The following is a 20,525-nucleotide window of genomic DNA, read 5'->3' on the forward strand; positions in this document are numbered from 1 at the left end:
TCGCAATGTGGAAAGCGTCGCCTGGGGCCGCGGGTCTGTTGCTAGGTAGATTATGTTAATATATGCAAGGCAGCCATCTCTGCAGCTACCATTCAGAGGGAAGACCCACTTCAACCTTTTCCTAAAAATGCTGAAAACTCTCGGGAAATCCACACCCGAAGCTTAAGCGCGGATTGAGACTCGTATCTCAGTAAGTGTCACGTAAAATTCACAGGCTGTTTTCCGTTGGACGGTCGATTAGAGTGTAGATATATTTTGTTGAGTGTCTTCGCCGTGCTTTGTTGTTGTCTTAGTCCCACCCAAAATGGAGTCGTGTCGCGTCGCGTCTTCCTCATTCTGCCGCAGACTCTCGCCAAGCGCCCCTCTCCTGCATTTGAAAACCTCCATGAGACTAGTGTGCTCGAATCAAACGACACCGTAGGGCCGTTCCAGATCGAACAGGCCCTCTGCTCTCATCCCTCTGTCGTTGCCGACCACCAGCGCGGGTTTATGTGTGATAAAGCTGCTGTAGAAGTGTTTTTGTGCTGCTCCGCTGCGGGTTTTGTGGTATAGTCCGATTGGAACTCCCAACCTGCGGGCTTGAGACAGGGGGAGAGCGCCTCACAAACAGCCCGATCGCTTCATTCGCTATTACAGCCTTTATAATCTCTTCATTAGTCTCAGGGTTTGAAGAAGGCTGGGGTGATAGGCGTCTGCGTGTGTTTTTTCTGTCAGCGCGGCGGTTGGGGATTTTCTGTCCGGCCGTGTGTCCCCTCTAAGTTACCCCCGTGCAGTGATTAGACTGACCGCTCCTCCAGTAACGTTACGCGCCTGTGTTTGGGTTAAACGGCGAGCTTTCAATAAATCGCAAATAATAACACAATGAACGGATGAAATGTGTCGAGCCTGAGCTTTCATCTGTTCCGTTCACATCCGCCACGCTGTCACAAAACGTATAATGTCATTTATACAGATTAGTCATGGTGTTTTTAAGTACATTGGAGTGCCATGTACATTTCATGGCATATTATCATTAGGGTATGACACCATCATTGTACCATGGTCAAGTACTTTTTGTAAGGGAATCATTCCATTAATTTGGAGTATAGAGTATTTCTTATACAAGATGACCACAGTCATGGAAAACCTGGAATTTCCAAATGTTTCCCTCAGACTGTAATTGAAGGTCAAGTCAGATTTATGTGTCTTAACGCTTGCCACAATACATGCTGTTGCTGGGCAGTAATATAGTTTACATGTTATAATAGCAGATGCAATCAAACAGTTGAGATTTGCTATATATTATGTATATACCCTATATGAATATGTGGATAAAGTTGGACATACTTGTATATCCAAATTTGTAAAAAGAGCTTTATATAAAGAAGCCACTCTGCCATTAAATTTGGCATGAAATGAAAATTCACCCCGTCTGTTTCCTAAATACATATCATAGATCTGTTTTTTTCCCCTCACACTGTTTAATCAAAATGTCATTATGAGATCCTCTGGTGAAAACACCAGGTGTCTCTGGTGACGTATGCAGGACTTCTCCAGTCATTTAGTCAAAAGGAAGGACACATCCTCGTAAGGCTATATATCTAGGCTGCCACATCGTAAAGCCTTGTAAAGTAGGCCTATACTTAGTAGGCAGTCTTCCTTTTGTGTCCTTCATTCAGCCTGCTTTGAAGGATGCATCAGGTGTCCTTCAATCACCCACAATCCTTTGCACACATTCCAATTCATGACAAATCAATGATCTGAAAACGAATCAACACTGAGCTTGTTCAGTTTTATAGTTATGCAAGACAAAAAACATGATTTTTGAGGTGAAGGCATTATATTATTATTATTATGCTAAATGGTGCATAATGTAAACCCCTGGGAGTCGACCACAGATGGATGTCGTTACCTGTACTGCATTAATAGAACAACAGTTTTTCTTCAAATTATTATAATAATTCTAATTGAATCTAATTCTAATCATTTACTAGATCATCTCATTCTAGCGTTTAATGCTGAGAAGGACTCCAGCCTTGAAGCCTCACTAGGATGCGTTCTTCAATTTAAGAAGCACCCTTAAACTCACCCCTTCAAATCTGCCTTCACTTTTGAGTGCCACATTTCACCTTCCAGTCAACAGAACCAAGTTCTAAATAGTTATATTTTTTGATAATCCATTACACTTGGATGTATGCCACAATAGGAAAGATAAGACCTATCAATGAAACTTTCTTAGGTCATGTGGTGAAAATGTTGCATACTACATTATACAGTGTTTATTTTGTGATGATTTCTAATCATTCACCATAGACTTTTAAAGTGACACGTTCCCCCCACTATTCAGAGTAGTGGTCAATTAATATGGGTTTTTCATAATGGCTCATGCTATTTAGAGAAGTCATAGAAAAATCAAATCTTAAAAAGTCATGGCAATTTCTGTAATGCATATACAGGTGGTTGATGAGCGGCGGATAGGCGGAGGAGGTGTTCGGTCTCACCTCATACTGTTGCTATGGAGGCCAAGCAGGAGTCCTCACCTGTGTGGAGTTCAGCACCCAACAATGACACTGGACATACACCTCAGGTACAGCCAAACCTAGCTCTTTAGTTAGATTAGTTATGTGGAACTATTTAGTTGCCATTTAGTTGCCTTCATTTCACATTCTTCAACTGAGAATCAATAAAGCATGTATTTCTATTTCAATTCTATTGAATGCACTGCCCCTCTCTCTTAAACAACAAATGTTTTTAAACGTTTCTATGAAGTATCTTGATATTAAGTATCTTATATTTCAAAGACTATTAAAGGACCGTTAAGATTTGTTGTTTTGCTTAACTACTCGATTTTTAAAATCTGAATCAATACTAGGCATCATAGACTTGCTGAATTGTAAATAGTTACATGACATTAAAAATCTTGGCAAAAGCTTTAAAACAATTGCATTATAATTAAGCATGTTCTGCAAAAGTTTCATTGTGATGAAGCCAAAAAAAAAACATGAACACGGTATAAACTGCAGTGTGAATATGTCATGATACGATAATGTGTGCAGGTGCATTTTGAGAGCAGTGCGGTGGCTCAGATCGTGTACAGCGGAGAGCAGTCTGACCGCGCTCAGCAGCAGGTTGTTTATGCTGCAGACGGAAGCTCCTACACCTCTGTCGAGTCGGCCGAGCACACACTGGTGTACATACACCCAGCCGATGGAACGCAGGTGAGTTCATCTACACTGTGAAGATGTGTGGATTCCAGCCAGCGCACAGGGTTATAATTCATAATTATTGCTGTAATTTAGAAGAGTGATCGATGATACAAGATCGAAGTGTGATGCAAGACCGGTCACTTTGTTGGGTTTATTTTGTGGTAATTATTGGCTGACTGAATGATATTTACATATGTACTCCTTCTGATAAATAATCGCAAACACACTGTAACTCAGGTTTACTGCTCTTTTTCGTTCCTATTCAGGCGGTGTTTACAGATCAGCCCCAAGTGGCCTACATTCAGCAAGATGGCACAACACAACAGGTAGTGTGGCATTCCATAGCATTATCATGTTTTATTTTTTGTTCCATTGATGTTGACCTCTAACATTATCTGTTGCCCTTCAGGTGACTGTGTTGCTACCCAGTGGTCAGAACATGAACACTGCAAATCTGCACGTACTGAGTAATGTAGCTGATGGCCCACAGGCGATCCTGGAACCTGTGACACAGGTGAAACCTGCACTGCTAAACATATCCCGCAGGATTTTTGGGGTTGATTTGGAATTGTGGACTCAAACCTCTTTTACGTCGCCGTCGAAATCACGTTCCAGGGGGTGTTGATGTCTAGATTTCTTCGCTTTTCTTTAGCAGAAAACCTGTGAAAACATGCTGCATTACAAATCTAGTAAAATACTGTAATCATCAGTCCACAAAAATGTTGGAAATTATGCAAATGTGAAAACACAGCATAACTGGCACAGTGGCTCACAGCTCTCAAAAAAGTCACACATGCAGACAGTCTGTTTGAGTGTGAACCGAGCTGCTCTGAGATGCTGAAAACACCGACTCGTGAGCTGCTCGCATGAACACAGTGCTGTGCTGCACTTAGTTTGATTGACAGACACTTTGATCTTTTATTTTATTCTGAGAAGTGAGCTGTTCACCTGAAAGGCTTCTTAACATTGTCCTACCATAGACATGAGTCTACAGTGTATGAAATAAAGCATCATTTGCATTAGTGAAGCAAGATTAACCTCCTCTTGACTAGAAACGGATTGTTTTCCCAACAGAGCCAACTTGCTGTGACTAATGCAGCTCTTCCCAACATGCTGGAGGCCTCGTCGAGTCCCCTGGGGGCCACCGATTCCACTGTGGATTCAGAGGATGAGGAAGAAGACAACGATAGCGACGATTCTGAAATGGACGATTGGGAACCCAGGACGCCCCAGCCGTTCACCCCTCAGAACCTCTGTGAGGAGACATTTAACACTCAAGACTGTGTGGTGAAAGGAAATCGGAAATTTTAGTTCTCTTGCAAAATGCAAGGTCATGTCACTTTTGAATGTGATCATGTGTTATTATTTCTATGTGTAGGGTGTGAAGACTGTAATAATGCTAATCCTGGAGCGTGTATAAAACACGGCCCTCTGCACCCCATCCTCAACCGCCCTGTGATGTCCAAGGCTCGGGCCAGTCTTCCTCTTGTCCTGTATATCGACCGCTTCCTGGGCGGAGTCTTTACCAAGAGGCGTATCCCCAAACGCACACAGTTCGGTCCTATAGAGGGGCCGCTGGTGCGACAGAGCGAACTGCAGGACACGCACATCCACCTGAAAGTATGACAAACCTGTAAACACCTACTCTTTTATTCTAGAGAGTTTTCTAGTCTTGTGTTTAAAATTCTCACATCCTGCTTCTGTGTAGTTATACATGCTAGACCCTGAAAAAGAAGGCGAGAGGGCAGAGGACCTCTGGTTTGACCTGACCGATGAAGAGCGATGTAACTGGATGATGTTTGTTCGACCGGCCCAGAATCACTTGGAGCAGAACCTGGTGGCTTATCAATACGGGTCGGACATTTTTTACACCACCATTAAGAACATACAGCCCAAACAGGAGCTTAAGGTGCGCTTAAAGGAACAGTTTCTCATCTGTATCAAACAAAAGACTGGTCCATATTTCTAAACATGTTATTATTATTATTATTTTTTTTTTAATGCAATGGATTTCTACTAGTGTTAATTATTAATTGAAGATACTATTGTAGTTTCTCTTAATATTTAGAATTAGATTTTATTTTGATATTTTCTGTTTTCAATTTTAATTTTAGTCTTGTCATTTTTATTATTATTATTATTTTTTAAATATGTAGGTTTTGTTCAGTTTAAATTTTTCATCTAAAACTAAGCGAAGCTAAGAAGTGTTGCTTTTGCAACTAGCTGAAATAAAGTACGTTTGAATAAGTATTTATGTTTTTTAATTTTTTATTTTATACTTCTAGTAAAGAAATTCACATGCAGTCTTCTATTCCAGGTGTGGTACGCTGCATCATATGCCGAGTTTGTCAACCAGAAAGTTCATGATGTCACAGATGAAGAGAGAAAAGGTTGTCTTTTTTGAAATTAGTAACTGCTGGAAGTGTTATAATTGATGACATTGGTGATTCTTTCACATAGCCACAGGCATGACAAACGATATATTTACTAAGGTCGTAACTGTTAACTTTCTCAGAGCTCTATTCATTTTGCGATTTTTGGGGTTTCAGTACAATAGAATGTATGGTGTGGTCTACATCGTGTCCCAAAAAAGGTTTATAATATAAATGTTAAAAAACAAACTTTTATCATCATAAAAAAGAAACGCAGTTTGAACATGACAGGGAAAATCGCTCTTGTTAAGACAGACTTTTTACTAAATGTATATATGCACATTAATTTTAAATATGTGCATTAATTTCAGTTAATTATATTTATGTAATATCATATCCATTGGGAAGAATGTAATAATGCTTAAAGCTTCTAATCACATCACTGAGGCTGATTACACACAGGTCAAAGCTTAAAACCTTAAATTAATCTAGCAATCAAAAAAACGTTCATAATATATCTATTCATTCATATAACAACAATAGCAGTCATGAATTTAAAAAGAACCACACTAAATGCTTATAAACTCCTCCTTTAACTATTTAACTTTTAATTTAACTTCCTATTTATTTATTTTACCGAGAACTGTACCCCTAGCATTTACATCTGACCAATGATATTATCCTAGTAATATTTAAAAAATATGTATGTCTCAGTTTTACGTGAGCAGGAGAAGAACTGGCCGTGCTATGAGTGTAACAGACGCTTCATGAGCTCAGAGCAGCTTCAGCAGCACTTAAACATGCACGACGACAAGCTGAACCTCATCCAAAGGTTTGAATGCACATCAGTGACTTGATTTCTCTGATGTTCACTATTGTATTCCTGACAGTAGCTATGTTTCCATCCACCTATTTTTATGTGCATTTTGGGATATCGCTTAAAAAACGCTGAATGGAAATGCCAAGATGCGCATAAAAAACTTATGCGCTCAACTAAGTAGGATAAATTTCTTATCCGGTAAGAAAGCATGCGCATAAACTACGATGGAAACACTTTTACCGAATAAATTCCTTAATGCGCATCAAAAAAGACATGTGACTTTGCGATGGGACAGCAAAACTGGACCAACCAATGGACCGATCTCATTACACAGCATCTGAAATGCTAGTTTTGTTATTCTAAAATGCTTGAGCAAAGTCTCGTCAAAGTGCTTCGTTATAATTAACTCCCAGAACTGCGTTCCCAAACAGCAGGCTCTGAAAATAAGATAACATGACTGCGTTTCGTCTGTTCTACAATTTATTGTATACAAACATTATTATATACAGTGCCTTCTCCCACTGCAGCAAATTAAGTTTTTCTTTGTGATATTTAAGTTAATCAGGAAGTAACGATTTTATCTTCAACTCGCTGGATGGAAACGATGCTTTATTCGCAAATGATTTATGCAGTATTCCAATTTTGCGCATAAGTTTAATTCGAAACGTTGGATGGAAACATAGCTAGTGAGTCCATTGCAGAATCTGGCTAATATTCTTCTCTTCCAGGCCAAAGGGCCGGGGGCGAGGACGGGGCAGAAAACGATTCGGTGCTGCAAAGCGACCGGGACGACGTACGAAATTCATCTGTCCACAAACTCCTGTTGAGAGTGCTGACAAGACACAGGTACTGTAGACCTCATTTACTCACCATCATGTAATTTCAAACCCATAAGATTTTCATCCATCTTCGAAACACAAATTTTGAATGAAACCTGAGAGATTTCTGTCCCTCCACTGAAAGTCCATTTACCCCAAATTTGATGCCTCAAAAAGTTCATAAAGACATCGTAAAAGTAATCCATGTGAATGGAACAGTTTAAAAAGTCTTCTGAGGAGGCAAAATTGCATTATAAGATGAACCGATTTAATTTAGGCTTTTATTCACATATAAACATTGATTAAAACACACACACACACATACACACATAGAATCATCAAATATGGAAACGGCAGCGCAAATTTGTTTGCTTGATGCCGATTGGATTTCCTGGAAAGTTCTCTTTATGAACTTTTAAAAATTTGAAGATTTTGTAGGAATTGACTGCTAAATGTTTGTTGTGGCACCTGCTATAGGAGCTTTTAGCATCTGTAGATAATCTACCATTTGAAGAGCGAACGGACGGAGCTCTTAATGGGCTGAAGGTGGTGGAAATGGCAGCTGAATCGATGGAGACTGAGACCGAAGAAGGGCTTGATACCCCAGCAACCCACACCGAGGCGCTGCAAGAGGAGGGGAATTCTGTCACCCCACCTCCAACCACAGAAGTCCCGGGGTCTGCCAAAGAGGTCCTGTCTCAGACAAGTCCGGAAGACCCCCACCTCACACCGCAGGACATGAGGAGGGCGAGGAGGATTAGGGTAAGATACGCCCGTCATGAGTGACCCACAACCTCAGATCTCTGCATTGTAGTGTGTTGAGTAGGCTAGAGTTATTTAACAGTAGCGTGTGTGTGGGTGTGTGTCTTTCTCTTTTGTTGTGTGCTGCACGTTAAGGCGGACTTGCAGGTAGGTCTAATGTGGGCCAGAGTGGAGTCAGAGGAAACTTCCTCCTTCAGTCAATACAGTGTTGACAGTCTATGACTCCCTACATCCCCATTACATCTGTCTGTATCAGTTCAGTCCTCGAGCTTCATCAACCAGCAGAGTTTTAGGACAGCTGCTCCAAAAATGAACATTCACATCATTTAATTGTAGGATACTAGGCCTGGGTTGATTGAATATTGATTTTGATGAACCGATATCAATTCTTAAATGCTAAAATATACTGTTTTCTGTTGATGCATGAACAAAACATTGCTTAATTTTATTTGTAGCATGCCTGCCATGCAATAATCACAATAAGCTTTGTGCTTCATTACTTTTAATATGAAACAAAGTCTCAGCTTTTAAATTTTGTCAGTTTTATCATAAAATTCAAACACTAAATACCATTTTGGTGCTGAGTGCGCGTGAACCCTCTTTATTTTAAATGTTCATATTTCAACAACAAAAATTGGAGTAGAAACATAATTATAGAATTAAAAAGCAAAACAGACCTGTGTGCAATTTAAATGTTTGTTAATGAGCGTTGATCTGAAACTAAATTGTACCATTGTTTAATTTGGACTGGTTGTTATTTTAACCTTCAATATTATAGTAATGTACCGATTGACAGCTACATATACTGTACCTGATCTATATACAAATGAATTAATATCTAAATCAGAATCTAATCAAATCAAAAGAGCTTGTGAGTTGGAATTGAACTAAACTGTGAAATCTGTTAATACCAAGCACAAGTGCTTACTATTGTGCTTCAAAAATGACAAAAAAACACTGTAAAAGTGGTTCACACTACTGATACTATAATTTGCCAAAATAAAAGTTCTATGGTTTAACATTTGAAAGCAAAGAAATTAAGAGAGCCATGAATATTAATATTAATATTGGCAATGTAAACCATTCTGCCAAACATCTCCTTTTGCGTTCCATGGAGGAAAGACTTTTGGGTCTCGAACGATATGAAGGAGAAGAAATGATGACAGAATGTTCATTTTTGTGTGAACTAGCTACAACTGAAAGACTAAATCCTATTTGTGTTCAGCATGTAAACAAAACGGCTTGTTTCAGCCGCCACCTCTGTGACATACAGACCACGCGAGTGCATTGTGTCATTGCTCCCAAATTCAGTGTAATCGAAGTGATTCCTCATCATCCTGCTTTAATTGTTCACCTGGTCGTCTTCTCATTTCAAAAGTGCCCATTCCTCCATGCTTTCTCTCTTCCCTTACCCAGAATGCCGCTCTCCAGCATCTATTCATCCGTAAGTCCTTTCGACCCTTTAAATGTTCTCAGTGCGGGAAAGCCTTTCGAGATAAAGACAAGCTGGACCAGCACATGCGGTACCACGGGCGGGACGGCTGCCGTCACATGTGCCATCAGTGCGGTAAGGGCTTTCTGTCGAGCGCTGTGCTTGAGGATCACCTGCAGTTGCACTCTGATCAGCGCACCTACTCCTGCCTCTTCTGCGCCGAGGCCTATGACAGATTGGACCTGCTCAAAGTGCATGTGCATGTTCACCTGGTCAACGGCTGCTTTTCCTGTCCTTCCTGCAAGAAAACCTTCACAGACTTCATACAGGTGTGATGTGCTAACAAACAGATGGACACATAATCACAAAATTGTTTCTAAATAGTTCACCCAAAAATGATAATATGCTGAAAATTGACTTTGTCTAGGATGTAGATGAGTTTGTTTCTTCATCGGAAAAGATTTGCTCACTAATGGATCCTCTGCAGTGAATGGGTGCCGTCAGAATGAGAGTCCAAACAGCTGATAAAAACATCCACACCAGTCCATCAATTAATGTTTTGTGAAGTGAAAAGCTGCTTGTTTGTAAGAAAGAAATCCATCAAGACGTTTTAACCATCATTTTTGGGTGCCCATAATCCATAATAACGCTTACTCCAGTGATTAAAAAAAACCATCCCACGTTGTCCTCTCACATCAAAATCCACCAATATAAGTGTATACAGTCAAACCAAAAATGATTCAGAACCAGATATAATTTTTGCTATTTTTTTTTACTAGTGGGTGCAGGACACTATATTTTGCTATCCTCACTTACATAAATGAACTAAAGTAAACTGTGACATATTATTCCCAAAAATTCTTCATACAGTTTACAAGCTGTAAAATTTATAAAAATTTGGGACCAAAAATTATTCAGACACTTTGACCTGACCATGTTTTGCTTAAGTGTTTTTCTTTAATTGCTATTGTGACCTTTTTACACCACAGACTGAACAAAATTGAGCATTGCTTGGTAATTGGTTGACCTAAATTGGTATTATTTAATTGAGTACTTGCATTTAACAGCTGACAGCTATCCAACTTATTCATTACATACCTTTCTTTAAAAGTTATCTGACATTATTACACAGCTCTGTGGAATACTTGATTCTGATTGGTCAATCGCGCCTATCCAAATTGAATAACACACCGCTCATCCGGGTACTATGAGTTATCTTGATCGGTACTACTTATATGCTTATATGCGGTATACTGTCTGGCGCCATCTTGTGACTGAAAACACTTAACCACCTCGTGTTACAATGGACAAAATGGACAAAACACTTAACCACCTCCGCTTCGTGTCGGGGTCCTGATCACCCTGTCGGGGTTTATTCTGAGATAACAACCGGCTGGATGTATATTATCCCTTACTTATCAAGATGAACTTGTTTTTACAGTCATTCTAAACTATAGCGAATAAACTGATAATGTGAGAAATCTTGGTTTCTGAATAAATTTTGGTTTGGCTGTATGTATTTATTTTTTTTTTTTGTGATTAATCTGTGCATATTTCTCTCCTGATTCAGACAAAATTACAAACATTCTCACAACATTTATTCCAAATGCACAGCTTTTCACTTTGTAAGATGTTAATTGATGGACTGGAGCGGTGTGGATTACTTGGGGATTATTGTGAGGTTTTTAGCAGTTGTTTTGGACTCATACTGACGGCACCCATTCACTGCAGAGGATCCATTGGTGAGCAAGTGATGTAAAGCTAAATACATAAAAACTAAATATGACTTTTTAGTGAATAAACCTTTGATAACAAGTGGATTTTCAAGGGAAAAAAAGGAAATCAAAAGTGATATGACCGTTTTAATGTCTGGTTACATGGCAATATTCTTATGTTTAATCGTGGGATTAACCAATCATGCATCTGTGTTGTGCAGGTTAAGAAACATGTGAGAAGTTTCCACTCAGAGAAGATCTTTCGGTGTACGGAGTGTGATAAAGCATTCTGCAGGCCTGATAAACTACGACTCCACATGCTTCGCCACTCTGACCGCAAGGACTTCCTGTGCTCCACCTGCGGAAAACAGTTTAAGGTGATTCAAATATGCCCAGATGAATATAATTCATGCATAAATGTATACACAAATAAATGCAGTGCATTGTGATGTTTATGCATCTTTAAGATTTTGAATCCATATACATTTGTTGCATTTAAAGTTAGGCATGAAACCTACCTTAGAATGTGTCTGTGTGTTTAATAACTTCTCATTTATTTTGTTGTGTGTTGTTTCTCCTTTGTTGGCCAGAGGAAGGATAAACTACGGGAGCACATGCAGAGGATGCACAACCCTGAACGCGAGGCCAAAAAGGCGGACCGCATCCACCGCACCAAAGCTCTGAAACAGAAGGAGCCCACCACCGACTTTGAGAGCTTCATGTTTAAATGCAGACTCTGTATGATGGGCTTCAGGAGACGAGGGATGCTGGTATTTCGTTTTTTTATCTTAAATTTGCCTATTACCTGTTTTGCTGTTTCTTAGGCTTTCTAAAATTGGTGTTTTTGAAATCATAGGCCACTTGTGACTTCTTTCTTACTGTACTGTCCACAGGTGAATCACCTTTCTAAACGACATCCTGAGATGCGATTGGAGGAGGTTCCTGAGCTGACGCTGCCCATCATTAAACCCAACAGAGATTACTTTTGCCAGTACTGTGATAAGGTCTGGACTCCTTCAGCACATGAATGTTCTACTGGGGCTGTTCATGATAGCTGTGAGCTCTGCCAGTTCTGTCTTACCACCTTCTTTGGATCTACACATTTTAACGACCCTCTGGTCTTCACATTGGCTGCATTTATAGTAGTCAACATTTGAAGTGGATCAAAACCTTTCATCAAAGTTGTCCTAAAACCTAAAACCAAAATGCGTTCTTGTATTAGAACAACTTTGGGGAACTTTTTTGATCCACTTCAAATGTTGACTACTGTACAGCTGACTCATAGAAAGACAATCGCAGTGTGTCCTAGAGCCAAGAGACTTGAGCCTCCTCTGAAAATAGTTGCCACTTGGCTCTTCCTGCATAGTGCATTCATGTCAACAGGTTCTCTCTTAAAGTTGATCTTTGAAAAAAAAAAAATTCAAAATTTTATGAAAAATTTACATTATAGGGTTCCCATAGTAATGGAAAACTTGGAAATATCAGTCGATTATTGTGTTTTGAGAAAACAAAACAGTTGATTTCCAGTCCTGGTCGTGACACGCACGCACGCACACACACACACACGTATACAGTGTTTGAAAGTTTGGGATCAGTAAGATTTGTAATGTTTTTTTAAAGAAGTCTTTTATGCTCATCAAGGCTGCATTTATTTGATCAAAAACACAGAAAAAACAGTAATATTGTGAAATATTATTGCAATTTAAAATAATTTTCTGTTTTAATATACTTAAAAATAAAAAAATTTCCTGTGATGCAAAGTGCATTTTCATCAGCCATTACACCAGTCTTCAGTGTCACATGATCCTTCAGCGATCAAATATTGCTGCTGCAAATATAACATACATAAAATAACCCCCATATAGCATACATGAATCACCTCGTAGCAGATCTATACAGGTGGAGCTGGGGAAGGTGGAGGGTTTCTGAAGCAAGCTGCAACTACTACGGCAAGCACTAGTCATATATTTGAATGTTGAGCAGCGAGCTCATTGGCTACCGATACAGGAGAGAACCAATCAGCTGTGCCATGTGATAATGATGTCATTAGGTCAGATTGAGTTAGACCTATCGGACTGCGCCATCTAGAGTTTCATGCCAGAATTTTTTCAGGATTCTTTTATGAATAAGTTTTTTTTTAAAGAAGTCTCCTAATTAACATTAAAAATCTTACTGATCCCAAACTTTTAAATGGCACACACATATATATTTATATCATGCAATTAAAAACAACTGAAGAAGTCATGGAAATTCATCCCTGAAAGTAGTAATTGTATTTTTTTATTATGTTATGTTATTATTTTATCTTCACCCTTTTCCTTTACCTGTTCAGGTGTATAAAAGTGCCAGTAAGAGGAAGGCCCACATTTTGAAGAACCACCCCGGGGCAGAATTGCCCCCCAGCATCCGGAAGCTGCGTCCGGCCGGGCCGGGAGAACCTGACCCCATGCTGAGCACACACACGCAGCTGACCGGCACCATCGCTACTGCACCGGTGTGCTGCCCGCACTGTGCCAAACAGTACAGCAGCAAGGTACTATAGAGTCAGTAATGACATGGTCCGTGTTAATCTGTATGGATTTATGTGTCCTAACATATGTCTGTTTATTTTTAGACAAAGATGGTCCAGCACATCCGTAAGAAGCATCCGGAGTATCAGTACAACAGCAGCAGCAGCAGCAGCATCCAGGCACCTCTGGCTGCTACCGTCATCAGCAGCACTCCTGCTGTCATCACAACAGACGGCGCTACTGCAGAGGCCGTGGTGGTGAGCAGGATGTGCACGCTCAGACACACTCGCCCAAACACTTCAAAATATACCCTATTTACTTTCTATACAAATGTTTCCGGTCTCAATGGGCTCATTAGATTTTTTGGCTGAATTCTATTTAATGATTTAAATTTAGTGTTGCCTTTAAAGAGATATCAGTAAAGTGTTACTGATTAGATGGTCGGTAACAACCCAGTGTTCATCAGTTTCTGTCTTCCTCCTAGACGACCGATCTGTTGACCCAGGCCATGACGGAGCTGTCCCAGACCCTGACCACAGACTACCGCACAGCACAAGGGGATTTCCAGAGGATCCAGTACATCCCAGTGTCTCAGGCAGGAGGAGGCCTGTCACAGCCACAGCACATACAGCTGCAGGTGGTGCAGGTGGCCCCGGTACGCACACACTCATTCACACTCGCTTTTATGCTCTTACTTTCGGCTTTTTTTTTTCTTGCTCTTTTTTTTTTACTTTGGCTATTCTGTTTGCTTTCATTCTTTTGACTTCAAAAACGTTTGACCGGTACTATGTGCATATATAGTACATACACATACATTGTTCACTGCTTCTATTTTGCATACTTGTGTACATAATCAGTTTATGTATAGTGCTTTTCTATCTTCTGGTGAGTTTTAGACTGATTTGGTAAGTGAGTGTTGTGTCTGTTTGTCCTAGCAGGCATCCTCTCCTCACTCTCAGCACTCTACAGTAGATGTGAGCCAGTTACACGACCCTCACAGTTACAGTCAGCACTCTATTCAGGTTCAGCACATCCAGGTGGCTGAGCCCACGGGGACGGTGCAGGCCAATGCTCAGGTGAGCAGCTGACTTTTACAGGACATGCATGCTGTCTAGGGCTGCACAATATTTTTTACATAATATCACAATATGGCTTAGTGTAATTATCTGCGAAGGCTGCAGTTTAATTAAAGGATAAGTTGGCTGATTTCTAACCAGCTTTGTATTGTTGCAACATCAGTAGTATGAAGTATGAAGATCCCCCTTAGATAAAAGTATGCACTGCAGGTATTTCAAATTTTATGGATTTTCTCTGGCAAGTCGCCAAAATCAAGCTTGATGGATTAAAGTTTGAAAATGAATAAATTAAGATGTAATTATTAGTATTGTAATTTTACAGTTGTACTGTAAAATAAAATTATATTTATTAAATACTTGATTTATTTTACATTACAATGGTATTACTACAATATATTTCTTATTTTTATATCTCTATTTAATAATAATCGTAAAAAAAAAATGTATTTAATGGAAAATAATAAAAATAATTATTGTTTAATAGCCATGCTGAATAAGTTTAAAACAGTGGGAATATAGCTCATGAAATCTCAAGTAGAAATAGATGAACAATGTTAATTTTATAGTTACTGAAAGAGGTTTAAGTTGGTTCTTGTAAAGATTTCTTAATATTAGTATTTTTTATATTAAGGTTGTTTTTCCAAATTGTTCATGGTTAAAATCAAAAAAGGTTCAAATATGGTTAAAAAGTTATTTTTTAGGTTAAAAAGTCTTAAAATTCTACTGAAAATTCCTGTGATACATTTTGCAAAATTTTTTAAGCATATTCACGCCAAGACCACATTTTGGTCCATAATGTTATATTAGGATGATATATAATGATTCAGTTTCTTGTCAGAGTATATTTAATAATTCAACAAATATAAAATATCTAAATAATTTTGTTTGAAAAAAAAAAAAAGTTATACTTTTGTGTAGTTTAGTGGCATCAGTCTTACCATCGCTACCCCTTTTAACACTTTCTATCATCCAATCAGGTTTCAGCTCAGCCTCTAAGTCCCTCCTCTCAGCAAGCGGCTCAGGGGCTTAGCACGGCCCAGCTGACCCCTGTGACCCTCGCTCAGGGCCAGACTCTACAGACGTCCACCAATCAGACGCAAGGTGCTGCACAGCATGCGTACCTACCCAGCAACTGGAACTACAGGAGTTATCGTAAGCATCTTCAGCAAAAGTTCTGTAATAGACATTTATCGCTATATTAACCTGTATTTATACAGAAAACGTAATGGCAGCATTGTGTTCTCCTCCCTTTGCTCCTGTAAGCATCTGAGATCCAGATGATGACTCTTCCTCATACTCAGTATGTGATCGCAGAGGCCAGCGCCCCCGTCACTGCTGCCGTCAACAGCAGTCAGGTCAAAACGGTGAGTGGAGAACTGTCTGGCTTCCACATAAATTCCAGTGTTTTTGTTTTCATATTGTAATGCAATTATGTTTTGGTTTCTCATGGATTGCAGACACATTATGTGATCTCGGAAGGACAGACGGAGCTGGACGGTAAGCAGGTGAATGTCCCGTCCACCGCAGCGCAGGTTCACCCCGACCCACTGGAGCAGCCGGCCATCAGTCAGCAGACCACCATGCAGTACATCATCACCACCACCACCAACGGGACAGGGGCCAGTGAAGTTCACATCACCAAACCCTGACCCTCGATCACACATGAAGAAACTGATTTGTCATCTTCAGCTGCAGAGTTACTTTAAATGAACAGATTTCGGATTTATTTTCTTGAAGAGTTAAAAAGATGAAGTGAAATAGTGAAGATGTTTTTGTATGAAATAATAATAACACTGGAGTGGTTAACTGTGTTTCTCTAGACACCCAAAAAGACCTAATTGTGTATGTTTTCAGGAACTATCATGACTTTTAACATGTGCCATCCTGCCTTTTATCTTCATTTTGGTCTATTTTTTCACCCTCTTTATTTATCTTTTTTTATTCAGTATTAAGTATTGAAATATTCTGCATTTTCATACTTGAGTAAGACTGATGAGAGACCTTTAAAAGGATTTATTTTTTATTATTATTTCTTTGTTTCCCCACAATAAAAGGGGTCAAGTGCTGTGGATCCTCACTTTTACTGGCTTTTGTTTGAATATATTTGGAAATCTTCAAGTAAAACTTGGCACAGCCGCAAAGCCTGTAAAAATACTGCCTTGATGAGCAGGCTGATCTTATAAAAGATCACATTTTACCCCAAAATCCAAAGAGAGAATTAGAATTTGCAGAGAGAATGTGAAGCTTTGTGACTTAATTTTCGTGTCTATTAAGCGTTACAATTAAAATTTGCTTGATTGTCATGAACATAATGTCATGATGCAAAAATGTTAATATTCCTCAAATAAAAACGGACTTCAGTTTCTTAATACGAAATGTAATGTATTTTCCTATGGTTTTGGAGTGGAATATGACCTTGACATTTCATTTCGAGAACCTAACACCAATCTCAAAATTGTGTTGTTTTGATAATTAAAGCAAAACTTCCCAGATCAGATCATCCATGCCCACATCAGCTCCCTTGCAAATGAAAGCAAACCCCAAATGAATGCTTTTACTTAATATATTTACTATAAATAATTAAAATATGGTCCACTGAAGGAGTCACCAGCCAGAACGAGGTTCAGATGAAGGTTGAACCCTTCATACCCCACAAAAATCCTTCTCAAAATGTCTCAAGTTATCTGAGAGTCCTCATATTATTTTATGTATTATCTGTTAAAATGACTGGAAGAACTTGTGTATTTCATGTAACTTGTGTTTATGGACATATTAGTATTTATTTGGGTTTTGCACATCCATCAGTGGAGCACTGCTGCAACTTTATAACCTGAGAAAGGGAAATATATCCAGCATACACTATTTATACTGAGACAAACTTGTACAATGTAAAAAAAAATCTGTACTATGATAAGTATTGTAATTATTGACAGTTTATGTACAGTAATGCGCCTCAGTGTCTCTGGGTTGGTGTCTCCTGTTGTTCCTAGTGATGGGAAATAAATGTCCTTTTGTACACTTCATGTCTTTATTGTCTGTCAGTCCCCTTTCTCTTGGCTTTATTTTCTTTGACTGCCTTTTTTAAAGAAATATTCTGGAATAGATACAAAACTAAGATCTATCTACAGTATAATTTCAAGTATAATGTAATCTTTTGACTCAATATCCCCCATTTAAACCCAGTAACAGAAAACTCCTGTTTTACTCTGTACTGAAGCCTGATTTGTTCACGTTTGTGTAGCTGCACAAACCAATGGTGCTTTAGCCTGCTAAAAGGGGCAGAGCCGAACTCTATATAAGTCGGCTCGCAGCGCCATTTCATCAGAATCATTTGACTGAAGCAACAGTCATCGATTTGCGTGCTGCTTATAGCACGGCCAGTGACACAACGCTCATTCCCTTATTTCAGGGAACCGAGGTTACGTCAGTAACCAGAGCGTTCCTTTTCAAACGTTCTCTCACGTTGTGTATAGGGAATGCATCTAATCACACCGTGCTATGAGCAGATACAGAACGACCCGCTCTACGAACCCAGTCTTGGAGCACTTAAGTAAGGACCCCTAAACAGAAGTGGGGATAAAATCTTGTATAACCAGGCCAGGAACAGACTAACAAAGGAGAAAGAACATGAGCTAACTAAGACCCAAGCACAGCTGAGGGCTATCCACATAACCATTTCCACCCTTAGGGAGAAATAGGCAGATCAATCAGACAGAACCCATGCCTGCAGGGCCGGGACGTCTAGATTATATAACCTGGCAAATGTGGACAGCAACAACCAGCCGGTGGCCGCACATATCTCACCAATAGAGATCCCACTGGACCATGCCCAGGAGGAGGCAGTTCCTCTGGTGGAGTGGGCCCTCACACCTATGGGACTTTGTAAGCCTTCTGAGGTATAAGCCAAGGCTATGGCGTAGACTATCCAACGAGAAAGCCTCTGCTTTGTAACTGGCAGCCCTTTAGAGTGACCTCCAAAGCAAACAAAAAGCTTCTCTGACTGTCTGAACAGGCTGGAATGCTCAAAATACACTCTCAAAGCCCTTACAGGGAAAAGTGCATTAGGACCCTGTGACAGGGAGCGCCAAAAGGGTGATAACCTGGGCTCTGAATGGAGTCGAGAGCACCTTAGGGATATAACCATGTCTAGGCTTGAGGACGGTTTTACAGTCATTGGGCCCAAATTCAAGACAGGAAGCACTGACCGATAGTGCTTGTAAGTCACCCACTCGCTTGACCGACGCTAATGCCAACAGCAGGGCGGTTTTAAGTGACAAAGGCCAGTGGTTTACTCTGATGTAAAAAAGCATGGGACGGGACTCAGGCTTTGAGCCAGTATTGGAGAGGCCACAGGTGAAGCTGCCATGAGGCTCAGCAACCTCTGAAAAACCTTGAGGGAACGGGAACTCCCTGGTTTGAGGGAAGCTGCCAGTTGCTGAATAATCAGGGGTCATTCCAGCGTAATCCAAGCCCGCATCTGGGCAGAGTCTATGATTGTACCCAGAAAGACTGCTAGCTGTCTGAGTGACAAATGACTCTTCTGAAGGTTGATCTGCAACCCGATTCGCTCTAAGTGGCTGAGGGGAAAGAGCCACGTCTATGCACTTCGTAAAAGTGTGAGGGGCCAGAGACAGTCCAAACGGTAGGAATGCATACTGATAGGCCACCCCCTCGAACGTGAATCTCAAGAAAGGTCTGTGATGAGGAGCTATGTAGATATAAAAATAAGCATCTTTCAGATCCACCGTCAGAAACCAGTCCTCAGGACAAATGTGCGCGAGGATCTGTTTCAAAGATCTGTTCACTCAGACATCTTGAACGGCCGACGCATATGAATGAATGAATGAATGATGCATTTATATAGCGCTTTATTGAGTATTTTTGTACACCCAAAGCGCTTTACAATCATGTGGGGGGGGGGTCTCTCCTCAACCACCACCAGTGGGCTCAACCCTGCTTAGCTTCAGTGGGCAACCAGTCTTGGGCTGCGGCGAGCGTTTTGTTTGTATGGCATATGTGAACAATTCAGATGTCTGAGTTTCAGAATAGGTCTGAGCCCGCCATCTTTCTTGGGGAAAAGGAAGTAGCGGCTGAAAAAGCCTGATTCGCTGTTCGCTGGAGGCACTGTTTCTACAGCGCCCTTTGCAAGCAGTGTTTAAACTTCATGTCAGAGAACGTGCGCTTTGTTGTCCTGAACAGAAGTCTGAATGATACCCCTGAAACAAGGTGGCCTGTGAGCGAACTGAAGCGAGTAACCTTGTCTTATTGTGTTTAGAACCCAGCTTGACATGCCCGTAATGGCTGCCCAAGCCTTGAACCGTGATGCAAGGGGTTCTAATCTTGCGAATGAAGGCCGCGAGGAGGCGGGGAACTTTCACTCGCGAGTTTGAGTGTGGGAAGGGGAAAATTGCTTTTGGGTATGTGGGTCCTCTATCACAGCGGTAAAACATTCAGGTACGCGCTGCGCCTGCAGGACGTGACTCGCTGGAAACAAAACTTAATCTCTCAGAGGTGCTCGAAGGGATGGTTGAGTGCGAGCTGTTTTTGAGGGAGAACTGATCCCCTCCTCTTCCTCTCTGCTGGATCAGGATGGCTTCGGGGGCTCATATTTGCCGGATGCCCAGGCTCAGTTTTTGGCTGGGGCTGAGGTGGCGCTGGCGCTGGAAGAGATGATTCTCATCACTGAAGGAGAAGATTCTGATGAAATGGCGCTGCGAGCCGACTTATATAGAGGCTGGCTCCGCCCCTTCTGGTGGGCTAAAGTGCCATTGGTTTGTGCAGCTACACAAATGTGAACAAATCAGGCTTCAGTACAGAGTAAAACAGGAGTTTTCC

At 40.5% G+C, this 20,525-nt stretch overlaps 1 protein-coding gene across 2 annotated transcripts; it reads left to right on the plus strand.

Moving 5' to 3' along the window:
* Positions 1 to 7: 7 nt before the first annotated feature.
* On the plus strand, positions 8 to 17,711 carry prdm10 (PR domain containing 10). Of its 2 annotated transcripts, XM_016494406.1 has the most exons (24): positions 8 to 190; positions 2,436 to 2,566; positions 3,036 to 3,197; positions 3,452 to 3,511; positions 3,595 to 3,699; positions 4,260 to 4,440; positions 4,564 to 4,805; positions 4,894 to 5,094; positions 5,503 to 5,575; positions 6,272 to 6,389; positions 7,106 to 7,223; positions 7,673 to 7,957; positions 8,093 to 8,104; positions 9,374 to 9,718; positions 11,326 to 11,481; positions 11,695 to 11,874; positions 11,998 to 12,108; positions 13,437 to 13,637; positions 13,719 to 13,871; positions 14,099 to 14,269; positions 14,553 to 14,690; positions 15,668 to 15,842; positions 15,954 to 16,054; positions 16,148 to 17,711. In XM_016494406.1, the coding sequence occupies exons 2-24, from the start codon at positions 2,495 to 2,497 to the stop codon at positions 16,337 to 16,339; spliced, it is 3,552 nt and encodes a 1,183-aa protein (XP_016349892.1). In that variant the 5' UTR covers positions 8 to 190; positions 2,436 to 2,494; the 3' UTR covers positions 16,340 to 17,711. The 2 variants fall into 2 exon arrangements, with proteins under 2 accessions (XP_016349892.1, XP_016349893.1); XM_016494407.1 differs by lacking the exon at positions 8,093 to 8,104.
* Positions 17,712 to 20,525: the final 2,814 nt, after the last annotated feature.

This window comes from Sinocyclocheilus anshuiensis, unplaced genomic scaffold (genome assembly GCF_001515605.1).
Source record: "Sinocyclocheilus anshuiensis isolate Anshui unplaced genomic scaffold, SAMN03320099.WGS_v1.1 scaffold4110, whole genome shotgun sequence".
Taxonomy (NCBI): domain Eukaryota; kingdom Metazoa; phylum Chordata; class Actinopteri; order Cypriniformes; family Cyprinidae; genus Sinocyclocheilus; species Sinocyclocheilus anshuiensis.

What these genes read in the sequence shown, in the direction of transcription:
- prdm10 (XM_016494406.1), top strand. Translation starts at nt 2,495, where the DNA reads ATGGAGGCCAAGCAGGAGTCCTCACCTGTGTGGAGTTCAGCACCCAAC. An exon ending in AAGCTGAACCTCATCCAAAG is followed by an intron (nt 6,390 to 7,105) that starts GTTTGAATGCAC and finishes CTTCTCTTCCAG; the next exon opens with GCCAAAGGGCCGGGGGCGAG. An exon ending in CGGTGCAGGCCAATGCTCAG is followed by an intron (nt 14,691 to 15,667) that starts GTGAGCAGCTGA and finishes TCATCCAATCAG; the next exon opens with GTTTCAGCTCAGCCTCTAAG.